This window comes from Tiliqua scincoides, chromosome 10 (assembly GCF_035046505.1).
Source record: "Tiliqua scincoides isolate rTilSci1 chromosome 10, rTilSci1.hap2, whole genome shotgun sequence".
NCBI classification, from domain to species: domain Eukaryota; kingdom Metazoa; phylum Chordata; class Lepidosauria; order Squamata; family Scincidae; genus Tiliqua; species Tiliqua scincoides.
In genome coordinates, this window is record NC_089830.1 from 18,099,366 (window position 1) to 18,116,278 (window position 16,913).

At 48.5% G+C, this 16,913-nt stretch overlaps 1 protein-coding gene and 1 pseudogene across 1 annotated transcript in view; one reads left to right on the plus strand and one right to left on the minus strand.

Annotated features, from left to right (window-relative positions):
• HIVEP3 (HIVEP zinc finger 3) overlaps positions 1–16,913 on the plus strand; it is a 57,496-nt gene that overhangs the window by 34,834 nt on the left and 5,749 nt on the right. Inside the window, exon 4 of the mRNA XM_066638794.1 lies at positions 5,903–6,001. Coding sequence (XP_066494891.1) covers positions 5,903–6,001 — 99 coding nt within the window. The remainder of the gene's footprint in view (positions 1–5,902; positions 6,002–16,913) is intronic.
• On the minus strand, positions 8,306–8,425 carry LOC136661770 (5S ribosomal RNA; annotated as a pseudogene).

Sequence of the window (16,913 nt, forward strand, 5' to 3'; positions counted from 1 at the left end):
GTAGGTGGCTTTAGGGCTGCGGTTTTCAAATTCTCAGGGACCCCAGTAAGTCCTTGGAGGGGAGGGGAAGGAGACAGTGGAGGCGGGGGGAAGGGGGGCTGCAGGGACTGGGACGTACTCACCAGTCCATGCAGCAGCCTGTCAGGGATGCAGGGAGCCCTACACAAGCATCTGCAGGGCTCCCCAGCGGAACCCAGCGGAACCCGGGGGGTGATCGCTCCACTTCCACTTTTGGAGCGTATGGGGACCCTGCAGGTGTTCATGTTGGGCTCCCTGCACCCCCAACAGGCTGCTGCGGGAACTAATGAGTACATCCCAGTCCCTGCCGCCCCCCCCTTACCGATGTGATCCTGGGGATTGTGTCTCTGCCTTCCCCCTGCCCCTTAGGGGGACAGAGGCTAGGGCGCCCCAGTTTGAATAGCTCTGCTTTAGGGGGAAAGGAAATCACAGTGCCATACAAATGTTAAAGGAAACTGGCTCAGAAAGTTAGTAGTTGCAGTTTGTTAATGAGATATGTTGGGGAGGGGTGCTTAAGAGGGGCCCAATTTGAAATCCAGAGCTATGTGTAAAAGAGCATCTTAAGCCTTTAGATTTGGTGCATGTGCTGCGATACCAACTCTCCCCAACCCCATTTCTAGAGTGTTTTTCCTTCCCTGATTCCTGGGGAAGTCCATGGGGTGTTTCCTTATTTCCCATCAAGTCCTTTACTCTTCCTGCACCAACTTCAAACTGGAGGTTGCCCGTGATACTCAACTCTCCATATACCTTTTGATATAATCACCAGGCAAGATCGTAAGGCTTGGCTCTCTGACTTCTCCGTCTGTTCTCTATAGGCTCAGCTCTGTTGTGTGCATGTCGCCGGGTCTCTCTCCGCGTAATTGGCATGTCTGCATCTTTCTGGAATGTGCAATAGGCTCTGTGCGCAACCTCCGAGGAATGCATGGGCAGGGCTGGGCGGAGCCAATGAATGTGATCCGCTTTGCACCCACCTACCCCTTTGCCATGTTCATATCTCCAGCTTTGTTTCCTGAATTATATTCTTGGTAAAATTTGGAAAACTTATATTAACGTTAGCCGAGTCTGGGGTCTGTGGAAACTCTGTTTGAATGGCGGTTTCCAGATCCCCATCACATGGATAATTGAGCCACAGGTAGGACTGCAAATACAGATGAAAGTGCATTAAAAAAAATAGGGAAGTGATTACCTGTCTGCTGGGAAGGCAACTGGGTATGTCTCTTCCTGCAGAGTCTCTGTGGCTTAAGATGGAGGCATTTTGGCAGGTCCTAGATGCTGTATTGAATGTTACAAACCATTGGGAATTTACTCAATGGTCCCACAGCGCTTGAGTGACATGGAATAGCCATGTTGCCAAAGGACCTTTGTAGGCCTAGAAATTGAAAAAGGGATGTGAACTGTCTTAAAGAAACCATTATGTAAAGCAGGGGTGTCAAACCCGTTTCATCCAGTGGGCCGAATGGCGTTTATGACACCTGCTGAGGGCCGGAAGTGATGTCATTAGGCAGGAAGTGATGTCATTAAACAGGTCATAACCAGAAACAAGCACTTTTTCACGCTTAGGAACACATTAGCTGCAAATGACAGAAGAGAAAATACACAAATCTTGATCATATTTTCACATATGGGGGAGCCCAAGTATCATGTGGACTGTCCTTTCAGCAGTAACACCTAACTACTACAGCCACTGCTCAGTAGCTGAGAGCCCAGGGGTCAGATAAAAAGCTTCCATGGGCTGCAACCGGCCCCCGGGCCTTATGTTTAACAACCCTGATGTAAAGCTTAGTTCCAAGCTGGCTCTGACAGTTTTCATGCAGTCGTATTCTCTAGAGCAGGGATTTAGAAAAAATTCCTTTTTTCTCAAGGTTTGTCCTCTGCCGTACCACTTCACATGGTCCACTTATTTGAAGTACCACCTATTTGAAGTACCACTTCTTATTTGAAGTATGACATCATCACCAGTTATATTTGGGTTGGGAGGCCAGATGCAGCATGACAAACACCAGTAAGAGGCTCAGGGTGGACAGGAGGACTTTTTTGAGCACAGAAAAGCATGCTTTGGAGCTCTGCCCCCTGAGCTGAGCCTCTGACCGCTGTTCGTTGCATCACGTTCCTGGTCTCTTTGCTGAGTGGCAGATGTCCAGGGATCCTGCGGGTACCACCAGACACCATCTCAAGTCCCACTGGTGGTACCTGTACCACTGGTTGAGAAACAGTGCTCTAGAGCAGGGATGCCCAAACTCCGGCCCTGGGGCCACTTGCGGCCCTTGGGGCCTTTCAGTGAGGCCCTCAGGGAGCCCCCAGTCTCCAATGAGCCTCTGGAGATTTGTTGGAGCCCACACTGGCCCGACGCAGCTGCTCTCAGCGTGAGGGCGACTGCTTGACCTCTCGCGTGAGCTGTGGGATAAGGGCTACCTCCACCACTTGCTGTTCCACGTCTATGATGCAGTAGCGGCAGCATGAGAAAGGCCAGCCTTGCTTTGTGCAAGGCCTTTTATAGGCTATTGCAAGACCTTCAATCATTCATACAAGTTCATCTTGAATATATTCATTTATGTAAACTTATGCAAATTTATTCAAATTTTATATGTAAATTAATTCTTTTTCCACCTGGCCCCCAACACAGTGTCAGAGAGACGACGTGGCCCTCCTGCCAAAAACTTTGGACACCCCTGCTCTAGAGCTTCTTTGTGGTTCTGGTGCAATGAAGCCTTTATGCTTTCTGGAAGAGGATGATGCTGGTGATGTTTTATGTAAGATGGCAGTCTGAGCCAACGACGGGTAGCAGATATAATCACATGACCCTTATGTAGAAGTTCTCGAAAAGTGGTTAATATCGTGAATTGTCATTGACAGAAAACTGAGGAAAGGGGAGCAGACATTGTCCAGAAGGGTCAGCATAACTTCTCATGACCATTCACACCAATCACATAGGCTAACGCCTTTGTGGTCCACTTTGGTTCGGTTCAGCACACACTTGACTTTCCTCCTCAATTTTTTTTTTTTTTTGTCCTCTACAACCACAGCCTTGATCAGATGCCCTACATTTGATAAAGGATCTAATTCGGATCTCAAAGGCACAGAAAGTACGCCCTCTCCTTCCTAAGCTGCTTTGAGGGTTTAAGAACCCAAAAGAGTATTAGCTGGCTGACAGCAACTGCTTAAGTCCTACGAATGCCCGGTCTCCAACAAAAGGAGTTTAAGCAGCTAATAATGTTCATTGAGAAGTAGGCGATGCTGGAATCATGTGGTGTGGGGGGGAGAGTGGTGGTTCCTTGCCTGTGTTGCTGGTGCATGCTCCTGGTTCCCCCTGCTTTAAATTGTGCGCTGATTGATTTAAAGTTGAACAGTGGACAAGACCTGTGTGGGTTATATTGATGTAGTCTTCAGTTGAACTGTGATGTTATTGATTATTGAGCTTCTCTGCTTTGAGCTTTTTTCACATATTAGGCAACATGCTCCAAAATTGAGATCTTTAGCATCCTTTGAACATAAGAGCCCTGATGGATTGGGGGCAAAAGCCCATCTAGTCCAGCTTCCTGGATCTCACAGTGGCCCACCAGATGTCTCAAGGAACAAACAAGATAACTGCATCGTGTGTCCCCTCCCTTGCACCTGGCCTTCAGAGATAAGCTAGGCTACCTCCCAAATCAGAACTTGATGTCAGTGGGAGAGAATCAAGCCACTCAGGACGCAATCCTAACTATAAGGCTGGCACAAGTCCCTTTCAGCACAAATCCCTTTCATCATAAGTCCCTTGTGCCAGCCTAGGAGGGTCACAAAAGTGCCATAAAGCACATTTACGCCTCCGCAGGAGCAAGACATACCAGTGCATGGAGGTGCGCCGGAGCACAGAGGCTGCATTCAGCCTCTGTGGCAGCTTGCCAAGCGAGCCTCGCGTCGGCCAAGCTTGGCTGACGCAAGGGTCTGGGGTGGACGGGGAGGAGGCAGGAGGGAGGCGTTCCGGGGTGGGGGGAGGGTGGGGAGAGAGCAGGGGGAGGGTGGTCCTGGGGGCAGGCAGGCAGGGAGCAAGAGGAGAGACTGGGACCTGGCAGATATGCCGATTTCTATCCCTTGTTCCTGAGCGGCGCCGAGCGGCTACAAGTCATTCTGCTCTCTAGGGATTTGTGTCACCTCCAGATGTGGCACAAGTCCAAGGAGACCCACTGGGGCTGCGGTGGCTTACCCGGGGGTAAGGGGAACAGTTTACCCTTACCTCCTGCTGACCCGCTTTGGGCCCCTATCTTGCACTGTATACAGCTCAGGCCTCATACAGCGCATGGGACTTTAAAAAGCTTACTGGTGGTTGGCAACCTTCAGTCTCGAAAGACTATGGTATAAGCCTGCAGCGCCCGGTGTTCCCAGGCGGTCTCCCATCCAAGTACTAACCAGGCCTGACCCTACTTAGCTTCCGAGATCATGGTATAAGCCTACAGCACCCAGTATTCCCAGGCAGTCTCCCATCCAAGTACTAACCAGGCCTGACCCTTCTTAGCTTCCAAGATCAGATGAGATCAGGCATGTGCAAGGTAACTTGGCCAGATTGTGATCTTTGTTTCTTGTTCGTAATTATTTTCAGAAAGCTCTTATTTTCCACGTTTAAGTGGCAACTCAGAGACGTTCCTGTGGTCTTATCCTTGCAATTCTTAATCCAGATTACACAGAGGAATGATATATATGGAAAATTGTCCAGTAGCGATGTGCCCTTGGAGCTCTTTTCTGTGCTGAAGCATTAGGAATCTGCCGCTTGGGAGCTCTTGCGCATACAGGTTGCCGCTGAACTGGGCTGAAATGATGCTGCTGTTGAAGCCGTGACAGGTTCAAATCAGTGATGCTCAAGCCTTGCTGAATCTCAGTCCACTCTTCTAGTTTGCTTTCTCTTTGTGGACCTCCGCATCATCTAGCCTTATGTCCACCTTGCAGGAGACTGCTTTGAAAAATGGCGAGGATTGAAATTTGACTCCTTCAGCACTCTGACGCGGCCATTCTGTGGGTCCCATGAAAAGAATTGTCCTTAAAACTCAGTACATGGTTTGCTTTGGGAATTACTTGTGGCTTTTCTTTCTGTTTCTGTTATGGTCTCATGGGCCACCTGAAGGCAGACCAGGGATGGCCTATTGGTAGTCTGTGAGCCACAGTAAGACTGTATCCTGTGCAGCTATTTTTGGTATCTGGTTGTGGCAGGCTCTACATGGAGTCCATCCTTCCACATGATCAGTGGTCCCTGGTTCATGTTTACAAGTCAGCAGTCTGTGTGTGTAGTGTACATAGGTTTGTCCCGCATGAACAGGAAGTGTCAAGAAGTGTACCCGGATACGGTCTAGTAATGATTGGACTTGGTTGTACTCGTATACGGCTTAATAGTGCAAACAGCCCTTTGGGTTTGCCCTTCTGTCTCTTTTCTATTTCACTGTTACAAACAGCTAGTAACCTTGTTTTGGGAGGCAAGACTTCCCCTTGTGTTTGGTCATGCCTGTGCTTTGGAGAGAAAGATGGGCCATTTCCATCACGCGACACGCAACTATCTTTCCCTCTCCAGATCTCTCCTGCCTGTTGCGTATGCTGCAGCAGAGAGCATTCTGGGTAATGCCTTTTTTCCCCCATCGTGCAAAGCGCCTGCCTGCTTGCTTTTCTGCTTTGCACGAACGCTTTGTCATGGCGGAAGCTGCACTGTGCCCCCCCGCCCCCCCCGAGAAGCAAACAACTAAACACACGCTCAGCCACTGGGGCCAGCTGCTTGGGATACAGAGAGGACGTTGTTCACGGGAAACCACCTCTCGCTCTGATTGAGAATGCCGACATCGCTTGCCGAGACTGTTACTGGTCATCACTGCCCAAAGACAGCAAACAATGCTTGACAGATGTGTCTGTTTCTGTTTTATTCCAGGGAATCTGACTAAACATATGAAGTCAAAAGCCCACAGCAAAAAATGTCAGGAGATGGGTGTGCTGGTATCCTCCTTGGCCGAGCTAGAAGCAGAAGAAGGTACAGGTATCATATATATATATGATAAAAAGTGTATATATATATTTGATATACGTGTGTTATCTTTCCCATCTGGGTGGCCTGTATAATGCTTAGGTATCAACTGTGCCCTGGGAATTTAGAGCCAATCTGTACATCAGTGATATAAGGAAAGCCTTGCTGGTTCAGACCATTGAGCCCAGCAGGATTAAGGAGCATTGATATAGCTGACCAGGTAGCTGGGGGGGGGGGTGTTGCTGTGATACTTGGTGGCACTCAATGCCACCCCACTGGCCATAAACCATGCCGCGTGACCTGCTTGCCAGGAGAACCTGTCCCCCGCTCAGCCGCACTTGGAGCAATTGTGTGCTGCGGTGAGTGACCGGAAATAGTCGCAGTGACATCATCACATCACCGCAGTTACTTCCGGGTTGGGGACGGCATTTCAAGGGGTAGCACCAGAGCCAACTACGCCACTGGTAGGGGGTTAGTCTGTGGCTCAGTGGCAAGGCACATACTTAGCGCACATGAAGGAACGAGCCTGTTGGGGAGAAGGCTGATTTCTAACATACTGACTTGTTACGGGTAGGGTGCTTTTTGTGTCAAAGAATATTCAAATATGCAAGTTCCAGCTCAGGGCTGGCACACATCCTCCCGGTACTTGGGGTGGTGTGCCAAACGCTGCCCTTTTGTGCCCAGCAGGTACGCACACTGCCACCCTTACCCCTTCTCCTGCTCTTCCCCATTCCCTTGATTTGAAAAGGGAGCTATAAATGGAGCCGAAGGGAAAGTGTGGAGGAGCAGAGAGTGGTGATCTAGAACTTCCCTGACACCCTAGCCTAGTGGGGAAGAGGTTCCCAAACTGTGCCCTGGGGCATCACAAGGCAGTCACTGGGGCATCATGGGATGCCTGCCGCCCAGCAGTCAGAAAGCAGTGAGCTTTCACTACAAAGCTCCAGAAGCCCTCAACCAGCTTTCGTCAAGTAGGTGTCATTCAACAGCTCGTGACACAGAAGCAATATTTCTGAAGCTTAAGTTTTGAAGCTTTCCTTATAACTGTAATATCAATATTATTAATGTACTAAGAATTCAGTTCAGTAAGACCTTTATTGGCATAAAATACAGAGAAAGAACAGAACAAGACAGGAATGTACAAAGGCAACACAACATAAGCAAAAACATCAGTCACTGCCCAGAGTCCCAGGGCTCTGCCTGGCTATTACCCCAGACAAAAAGGAAGCAACATTATCCAGAGTCTCAGGATCAGGAGTGGAAAGGAGAGACTGAAGCATGGTTGAATCCTCCCAGCCCTGCATCCTAGCTAGCAATGGACCTAGAAATTTCTTGCGTGACACAACATGTAGCGGGCAATAAAAAAAGGTATGCATTAAAGTCTCAACGCAATCCCTACCACACTTGCATTTCCTCTCTAAGTAGGGGATACCGCTGAACCTGCCCGTTAACAAGGCTGATGGAAGAGCGTTACACCTTGCCAGTGTGAAAGCTCTCCGGACCAGGTGGTAAAAGAAGGAGGCCGGTTTCCCAAAACTGACTGGAATATGAAGATGGAGTGGAGAACATGTGGTTCTGGCGGCACTAAACAGCTCTTGTTGTTCAATATCTAGAATTCTTCCTTTGACAATTCTGTAAGCTGCATCACAACCAATCATACCTAACTCTTCAGTGTCCAGCCCTATTGACTTAATTTTAGTTAGAAGATCAGTGATCTCAATAGGCAGGGCTGGATCCGATAATAATTGTTGCATTAGATCAGAAGAGGTGGGGTTAAATAAAATCCTAAACCAAAATTTCGGAAGTCTTAACCATGCAGTAGTCCTTAGTCGAATTAACCCCACCTCGAGACACAGGACCGAGTAGGGAACGCACCTGGGTAAGCCCAAAATCTTCCGTAAAAAGGAGGCTTGGACGCGTTCTGTACTAAGAATATTTATACAATCCATTTTGCAACCAGAACTTTCACAAATGGTTGGCAACCTTGAGTCTCGAAAGACTATGGTATAAGCCTACAGTACCCGGTATTCCCCGGCGGTCTCCCATCCAAGTACTAACCAGGCCTGGCCCTGCTTAGCTTCCGAGATCAGACAAGATCGGGAGATAGTGTTCAGTATAGGGAGATGGTTGGCAACCTTCAGTCTCGAAAGACTATGGTAGAAGCCTACAGCACCCGGTATTCTCTGGCAGTCTCCCATCCAAGTACTAACCAGGCCTGGCCCTGCTTAGCTTCCGAAATCAGACAAGATTGGGAGATAGTGTTCAGTATAGGGAGATGGTTGGCAACCTTCAGTCTCGAAAGACTATGGTAGAAGCCTACAGCACCCGGTATTCTCTGGCAGTCTCCCATCCAAGTACTAACCAGGCCTGACCCTGCTTAGCTTCCGAGATCAGACGAGATCAGGCATGTGCAGGGTAACAGTTGCTGTCAACTTTCACAAAGCCTGTATCAAAAGTCCTCCTTTCACATTCTGCTGCCCAGCCTTTCTGTGACATCAGAGCTGCTAAGCCAATGGCAGCCAAAGGGCAGCCAACCCCCTCATGACCTCAGAGCAGATCAGCCCCTTGTTGTCAGAATGATGCTTGTGGGCTGTGAACGTGCCAATCACTTAACTTCCTTCAACAGATCAGAGCTGCTAAAAGAACTTAACTTCTCTCCCTCCCCACCCCAGCAATTTAGGCACTGCATGTTCTCCACAGTGACTGTGATTTGTCCACCCCCGACAGTGGGGATGGGGGTGGTGAATGACTCTGTAATGTATGAGGGTTGAATTTTTGACAGAGGATGTGCTCAGCCAGGTGACATCATCGGTTAATAATCATGAATAAACTTAAGTCATCAGCTAGGTGACAGTACTGACTACAGTGTTGGTACGTTGTGGTAAACACAGTGCAATGCACACATAGTGTACTGTCACCTTCACACGCACACCCCGACTGACCTAGCTATGTGACGGAATGACTGTTGGTCAGGATGGATCTATGGAGTTTCCATGTTCAAATACAATGAATACCAGTCTGCTGGGGAGCAACAACCGGAGTGCTGTTGCAGGGATGGTGCCATACATGAGTCCTTCCAGGGCTGGGACACGGGCCTAGAAATCTTGGAAAGACCATTGCAGGACAATCCAGCTTTGGATGTGGTTCCCATGACAGCCAATGGGTTCGTCGCTCATTGGCTGGGCGGGAGAGTAGGAAGTGCCTGTTCAAGTCTTTTGCGGGCACTTTTCTTCTTCCACCCACTGAGTGTGGGAAGGAAGGAATTGTACCCAACAGCCACGAGCCGTCCTGGTATATTGAGGCTGAAGGGTGTAGGAAAGTCACCCTATGGAAGGAGGCACTCATGCTCAGAATCAAAGAGAGCTCAAGAGCTATTCCCCCCCCCCCATAGCCATTGCCTTCATGAACCCCATGTGACGTTCTGGGAGGCATCTCCTGCAGCACTTTGGAAAGCAGGATGGAAACAGGCTAGACTGATCTTTGGTTCCATGGCCTCACATCCTCTAAACCAGGGGTTTCTAATCTTTAGGGGGCCTGCAGACCACTGAGGCACAAATTAGCATCATCGTGGACCACATTCAACCCCCCACCCCATCCGGCACCCAAAAAATGCAATTAAATTTGTAATAATTAGAGAAGATTTATTAGACATTTATTTTATCAGGGATGTTAAACTTGCTTCATACAGAGGGCTGACGTTAGCATTCATGGGGCCTGCTGAGGGTCGGAAGTGACATCATTAAGCAGGAAGTGACATCATCAAGCAGATGATGACCAGGATAAGTGCTTTGTTCTCACCTAGAAACTCATTATGCAAATGACAGAACAGAAAATGTGCAAATCTTGTTCAAATTTTCAAAGTACGAAAGAGCCCAATTTTAATAATAATACGTAATAATACAGGTTTTTATATACTGCCTTTCTTGGTCCTCAGATTTCTCCTTAGACTTTATTCAAGGCGGTTTACATAGGCAGGCAATTTAAATCCCCGTAGGGATTTTTACAATTTGAAAGAAGGTTTCTATCTTTCAAGAAACCACAACATTCGGATGTTTCTTTCTTGATCTGGTTGCACATTCTGGCCTCCATCCACCCACGCTCAGAGCAGATGGAATAGCTCAGCTCAGCTCAGCTTGTCAGCTGCTTCAAGGTCGCACGGTGCCGGTGGCCTTGAACTGGCGACCTTCAGATGTTATCTTCAGGCAAATGGAGGCTCAACCCTCTAGACCAGACCTCCTGCCCTTCAAGCTGGGAGAGCCCAATTATAACAGGGGCCTGATAAATTACTTCTGGGGGCCGCATTTGACCTACAGGCCTTGGGTTTGACACCCCTGTATTAGGCATATTATTTATGGAGAAGATTTGTGGGTTGATGCTTTTGTTGTCAGCTGTGGCTGCAAGTGGTCCATCCTCCGCTCTTTCTGGTGGTCACCTGAACTAGCACTCCCCCGTGGACTACCAGAGAGGGTGGAGAATGGACCACCCACAGACACAACTGGTGGTTCTGGGCTGGCTACGACTGCAGATGGTCCGTTCTCTGCCCCTGTGGTGTGGAAGCCTCTGCCCCTCGTCCGTGGGGAAGCTCTCACGAGGTGAAATGCTGGAGGTGATCAAAGGCGATCTTTTATTTTTCTGAGACGTAGCAGCTCACTTCTCAGGGTCTTGCAGACCGCCTGTGGTCTGCGGACCACGTGTTGGGAACCAGTGCTCTAAATAGAAAGCATAGCGCCGCCCCCTGACCATGCTGTGAATTGCAGCTTATGTTACCCAAAGGGCTTCTTTCTCAGATATCCCTGTAGTCTTTGTTGCTGCTCTCAGTATCTTACATCACGTAGAGACGTCCTTTCTTGGAAAGGCATGGCGCTATGCCCCGAGGGAGGGAATCACGTGCAAAAAAAAAAAAAAAAAAATGGAGTCCACTCTTGTGTCAGTCACAGGGGAGACACATTCATATTGATGTCAGTCAGTGGACAGCTGCTCCCGCGTCAGATGGCTGGAGGACTTGGGGCGTCTGTTTAGTGTACTCAGAATTGCTGATTAGCTTTGACAGCCTCTCACAATTGCACTTTCCAGTCTGACCCAGTACCTGTGGGCATTTCTTCTTCAGGCTTCCCGAAATGTGGGAGGCTCAAACATCACCCCTATGCCACAAGCATGGTATAATTTCAGCCTGGAGGTAGAAGGGAACAGGCAGAAATCTGTTGTGTTAGTGACGGGCTGAGAAGCTATAGATTGTGTGGCTTCAGGCAGCACTGTGGACAACTACAGGCTGAAAAGACCGAAGTTGGGCAGACTCTGAAAGGATCCTTTTGGTTAATTACTTAGTACTGTCAATCACGTCCCACCTCCCTACTGGATGAATGGTGACACGTTGTGAACAGTGCCCTGTGTGAGCCGCTCAGCAATGATTCAAGCCTTCAAGCCAACCATGAGCTTATTCTGATTCCAATAGGGGGGGGGGGGGACATGAGCATGAAAACATGAAAGTTTCAACCCTGCCACAATGGTGTCTCACGCTTTGGGGAAATGTGTGGCAAGGTTCTATGGTTGAAGCAGTGATGTGACGAAGGCGGTACAGGTCAGGTACATTGCCCCAGGTGCCAGTCCTTGAGGGGGTGTCATGCCAAACACACACACACCCCCACTGTAGCTAGAAGCCTCCCAGACACTCCAGCAGGATAACCTGGCTTCACACCCCTTCAAAGCCGGACACCCAGTTTTTCAGACCACGTCTCAGGCACCGGGAGGATATTGGGATTTATCTGGGAGGATTTAGCACCGCTCTGGGTGGTGCTAAATTTGATTTTAAAGTATGGGGGGTGTTAAAAATGTTTGTGCCCCCAGGTGCCAGGTGCATTAGCTACACCACTGGGCCGAGGTCTCCTCCATAAGAACAGCCCCACTGGATCAGGCCATAGGCCCATCTAGTCCAGCTTCCTGTATCTCACAGCGGCCCACCAGATGCCCCAGGGAGCACACCAGATAACAAGAGACCTCATCCTGGTGCCCTCCCTTGCATCTGGCATTCTGACATAACCCATTTCTAAAATCAGGAGGTTGCACATACGCATCATGGCTTGTAACCTGTAATGGATTTTTCCTCCAGAAACTTGTCCAATCCCCTTTTAAAGGCATCCAGGCCAGATGCCGTCACCACATCCTGTGGCAAGGAGTTCCACAGACCAACCACACGCCATCCTCCTCTACACACTGATCTGGACGCCTTCCTGTTGCACCTGCCCTCTCAGGCCCTGGAATCTGGCAAGCCCAATGCCAAGGGTCAACTCCAGCCCTGTGGCAGGGACCTGCTGGCATTTGAACTGGTGTCCTCCCCCGTGTGTTGATGTTGGCTGTGGCTCTGTCCACCAGAATGTATTTAATTGTCTGGGTTCCACTGCATCATGCTGTCAAAACATGTAATTACAGAATTCTCTCAGAATGTCCGTACAGTTCTCATGTTTGCAGATACAAATCTTATTTCCGGACCATTAAAGCTCTGCTCGTTTTGAGACATAAGCATTCTCATTCACCCCTGCCTTTTAATGGAGTAATGGTGGTGCTTCCCTCCTTCCTGTCCCCGTCATTTTCTCCCCCATTTTGAAACTCTTGCCATATACCAGAGAATTGACACTATGTGTGGTCAGCTTCCAGGGAGCCACTCTCTCCCAGGTGAAGCTGCCGGGAGCCTGTGATCCCTTAATCCAGGGGGCTCCAAACCCCGGCCTGAAGGGCCAGATACAACCCGCGTCAAGCCTCTATCTGCCCTGCGGCTAGCCTCTCATCCCCTGAGAGCCTCTGGCCCAGTTGACCAAACACAACCAGAGCTGTGCTTGTGGGATGGGGGAATGGGGGTCCGTTTAAGTGTGTGCTTTATTTCTTGGGCTGTGTTCATGCTTGGAGAAGTCCTGGACATTTGAGCCCATTCATTTATTCATTCCTCTAAGTTCCATGCAGTGGGCATGTTGATATACCATTGCCCCACTCTGCTGGTTTTTGGCTATAACTTTTGATAGAATAGAGATATTTCAACAGCGTTTATTTCATTGCGTTCTGCATGAAATTACACATCGATTGATGTATGATATGATGGCATTGTTCTAAAATATGAAGATTTTAAACATTTTGGCGAGTGGTGGTGTGGCATCTCCTCTATGGAGAACTCGTGCAAGGAAAGCGCCCTACGGGTAGACCACAGCTGCGATACAAGGGCATCTGCAAGAGGGATCTGAAGGCCTTAGGAGTGGACCTCAACAAGTGGGAAACCCTGGCCTCTGAGCGGCCCGCTTGGAGGCAGGCTGTGCAACATGGCCTTTCCCAGTTTGAAGAGACACTTGGCCAACAGTCTGAGGCTAAGAGGCAAAGAAGGAAGGCCCATAGCCAGGGAGACAGACCAGGGACAGACTGCACTTGCTCCTGGTGTGGAAGGGATTGTCACTCCCGAATCGGCCTTTTCAGCCACACTAGACGCTGTTCCAGAACCACATTCAGAGCGCGATACCATAGTCTTTCGAGACTGAAGGTTGCCAACTGAGGTGCGACATGCACCCCCCCCCAGCAACGCCACTAGCAAATGGCTTAGCAAAGCCTGCTTTACATCTGAACGTCGTGGGTGTCAAAGCACCTTGAATGGGAGAGCTCATTTTAATTTTGCTCCACTTGCTTTATTTCTCATAGTACATAAAGACTATTTTAAGAACCCCCCCCCCCCAGGTCTCCCATGCCCAAACATCTCCCATTGGATGAAGTTAAGGCTGCTTCTCACTCAGTGGCAACCATGTGCTGTAGCTAAGCACTGCTCCTTGTCATGCAAGCAGTGCATCTCTGCCAGAGAGTGGCATCGGGATGACGACATGCGCGTCAATCACCCGTCTGTCATGCAGATGAATAAGCCTTCACGCTGAACTATCTTGACAGTCAGTGAAAACAAGTGAATAACAACATACAATGTGGGCACAGACAATGGGGAAAATGTCCTTGGCATGTTCCCACATGCAATTTCCATACGTTTCAGTGGGGATTGTTCAGGAGAACTCCTTCAGTGGTCTTCTTTCTTCTTGCACTTTTTTGCCCTCAAAAATAATGTTGAAGACTAGAGGTTTGGGCTTGTGTCCTGTTGGCAAGCTACAGTCAGTTCTCGTTATTGGCTTGGGTGAGGTTCCTAGAAACCCTAGCAGATAGCACATTTGCAGATAATGAACAATTGATCCTATGGGATCAATGGGGTTAGGTGCAAGGGGTACCCTGGGAGGGAAGGGGTACCACAGAAGAATCCAGCAGAGACCCTCAGGAAGCGACTATAGATCTCTGAATGCTGCAGAGACCTTCCAGAGGCTGCAGGGATCTTCAGAATGGCACCCACAACCAGCACAGACCCCTTTAAAATGACTGGCAGAAGCTTCCGGTGGCCGTTTTAAAGGTCTCTGCAGCCATTGGAAGTTCTCTGCATAGCAGATGACAAGAACAGAGGCATGGATAATGAGAGAAGGTAGCGATTCTGCCCCTTGCATATAAGCAAAGTCACAGATAGCGAACTCGCATACAAAGAGAACTGACTGTATATAAATAGATCCTGTCAATTGAAAATCGATATAGGTTATTGATCTTGTTCCTTTTTATTATAGTAATAAACTACTGTGATAAGCAATGGTGTGTAGCCCGTTCATGGGCAAGCAGACCAATGGGAAGAAGCTAGACATGCTCTTTTAATGTCTAATCCAACTCAAGGGGGTCTGATCCAGCTCAGGGCCATGGCACATGGAGGAGGGTAACATTCCCTCCCCACTCCGCATGTTTTTCCAAGTTTGCCACACTCTAACGTGACTATTTCCAGCAAATAATCAATTTGGGGTCAAATAGCCACTTCTGAGGTTGTTTTTCTGTTGAAAAAATGTTCTGGGGAGGGAGGGTTAACCCCCCTTTCAAGTACAAGTTGTCACAAATCAAAGTTCTCTCTCTCTCTCTCTCTCTCTCTCTCTCTGACATCAAAAGGGCACTTTAGACTTGATCTCATCTTATAGGGTTGGGGCACTATACAAAACAATGATGTCATCTCACATGTTGGGTTAAAATTAGATGTTAACCAGGAACAGCGACTGTAAAGGGACGCACAGCAGTGTCAGCGCCATGCAGGGTCGGTGTCAGTTGGCATTGGGCCTATATCACAAGGTTCCCCTGTGTTCACACACCCACATGCCCCCACGCTCCCCATCAGCATGGCTTTTCCCCCTCCCCTCCTCTAAGCCACAGATAAAGGTAGGAAGCGAAGAGTCACTGTGCATCTATGTTTTCTTAACAGATTCTAAGGCTAGTGCAACAGCATCTACTCATAGGGGGCATCGTCTCTACGTGGGCCCATGTCCAAGACCCCATAGCTGATGTCATCCATGACTCCATGTTTCTCATAACGCCTTGTGCTATCTCATAATGTCTCATGTGGTCCTGCACGGACCAAGGGAGGGCACCAGGATGAGGTCTCTTGTTATCAGGTGTGCTCCCTGGGGTATTTGGTGGGCCGCTGTGAGATACAGGAAGCTGGACTAGACGGTCCTATGGCCTGATCCAGTGGGGCTGTTCTTATGTTCTTATGTTCTTACCCTTTCGAGATATTTCAGTCTCATCTCCTTGAATATTCAGATTCCTCTCTCAGTTGAAAGTCTCTGATCTTTTTCTCTTGCGGAGATATATTGAGAATAACATGCAAATAAAATGGTACCCAATTGCTCCCAAAGACACTAGTCAGTTAAATAATTTTAAATCATATTAGGCCACCTGTATTTATGTTCTGACTGTTCTGCTATAATTTACCATCCTTTTTATCCCCCCCCCCCCACATTTCTGGCTACAGGCCCCTGAGTTCTACGCCGTGTGCTCACATCCATACACGCACAGGATGATAAATCAGCAGTGCCATTATCCAAAAATTCCTTCTTAAAAGTGATCTGGAGGAAGGGTAGTTGCTTTCAGATGCCACATCTCATAGGATATACTGACATCCAGTGGCTGTTCCTTCCAGATCTCTCTTCCATCCTGACTGTGAATACGTTTCACTCATGATCTGTCAGGCAGAGAAAGGAGAGCATTTGTGAGAAGTCTGTAAGAAGTTTACTGTTGTTTGTAAAACAACAGTAATAGAGGCCCAGCAGAAGTGTATACTGCAAAGGAAGAAGGGCTCCACTAAGTCCAGGATGTGCCCGCATGGCTAATGAGCCAAGTTAGAGAGGTTGTAAAGGGTAAGGAAGCTTCCTTCCATAGATGGAAGTCTTGCCCTAATGAGGAGAATAAAAAGGAACATGAACTGTGGCAAAAGAAATGTAAGAAGGTGATACGGGAGGCCAAGAGAGACTATGAGGAATGCATGGCCAGCAACATTAAGGGGAATAATAAAAGCTTCTTCAAATATGTTAGAAGCAGGAAACCTGCCCGAGAAGCGGTTGGCCTTCTGGATGGTGAGGGAGGGAAAGGGGAGATAAAAGGAGACTTAGAGATGGCAGAGAAATTGAATGAGTTCTTTCCATCTGTCTTCACGGCAGAAGACCTCGGGCAGATACTGCTGCCCGAACGGCCCTTCCTGACCAAGGAGTTAAGTCAGATAGAGGTTAAAAGAGAAGATGTTTCAGACCTCATTGATAAATTAAAGATCAATAAGTCACCGGGCCCTTATGCACAGGAAGGATAAAGTGGATAGAGAGACGCTCTTTACACTCTCACATAACACCAGAACCAGGAGACATCCACTAAAATTGAGTGTTGGGAGAGTTAGGACAGACAAAAGAAAATATTTCTTTACTCAGCGTGTGGTTGGTCTGTGGAACTCCTTACCGCAGGCTGTTATGACGGCATCTGGCATGAATGCCTTTTAAAGGGGATTGGACAAGTTTCTGGAGGAAAAATCAATTATAGGTTAAAAGCCATGATGTGTATG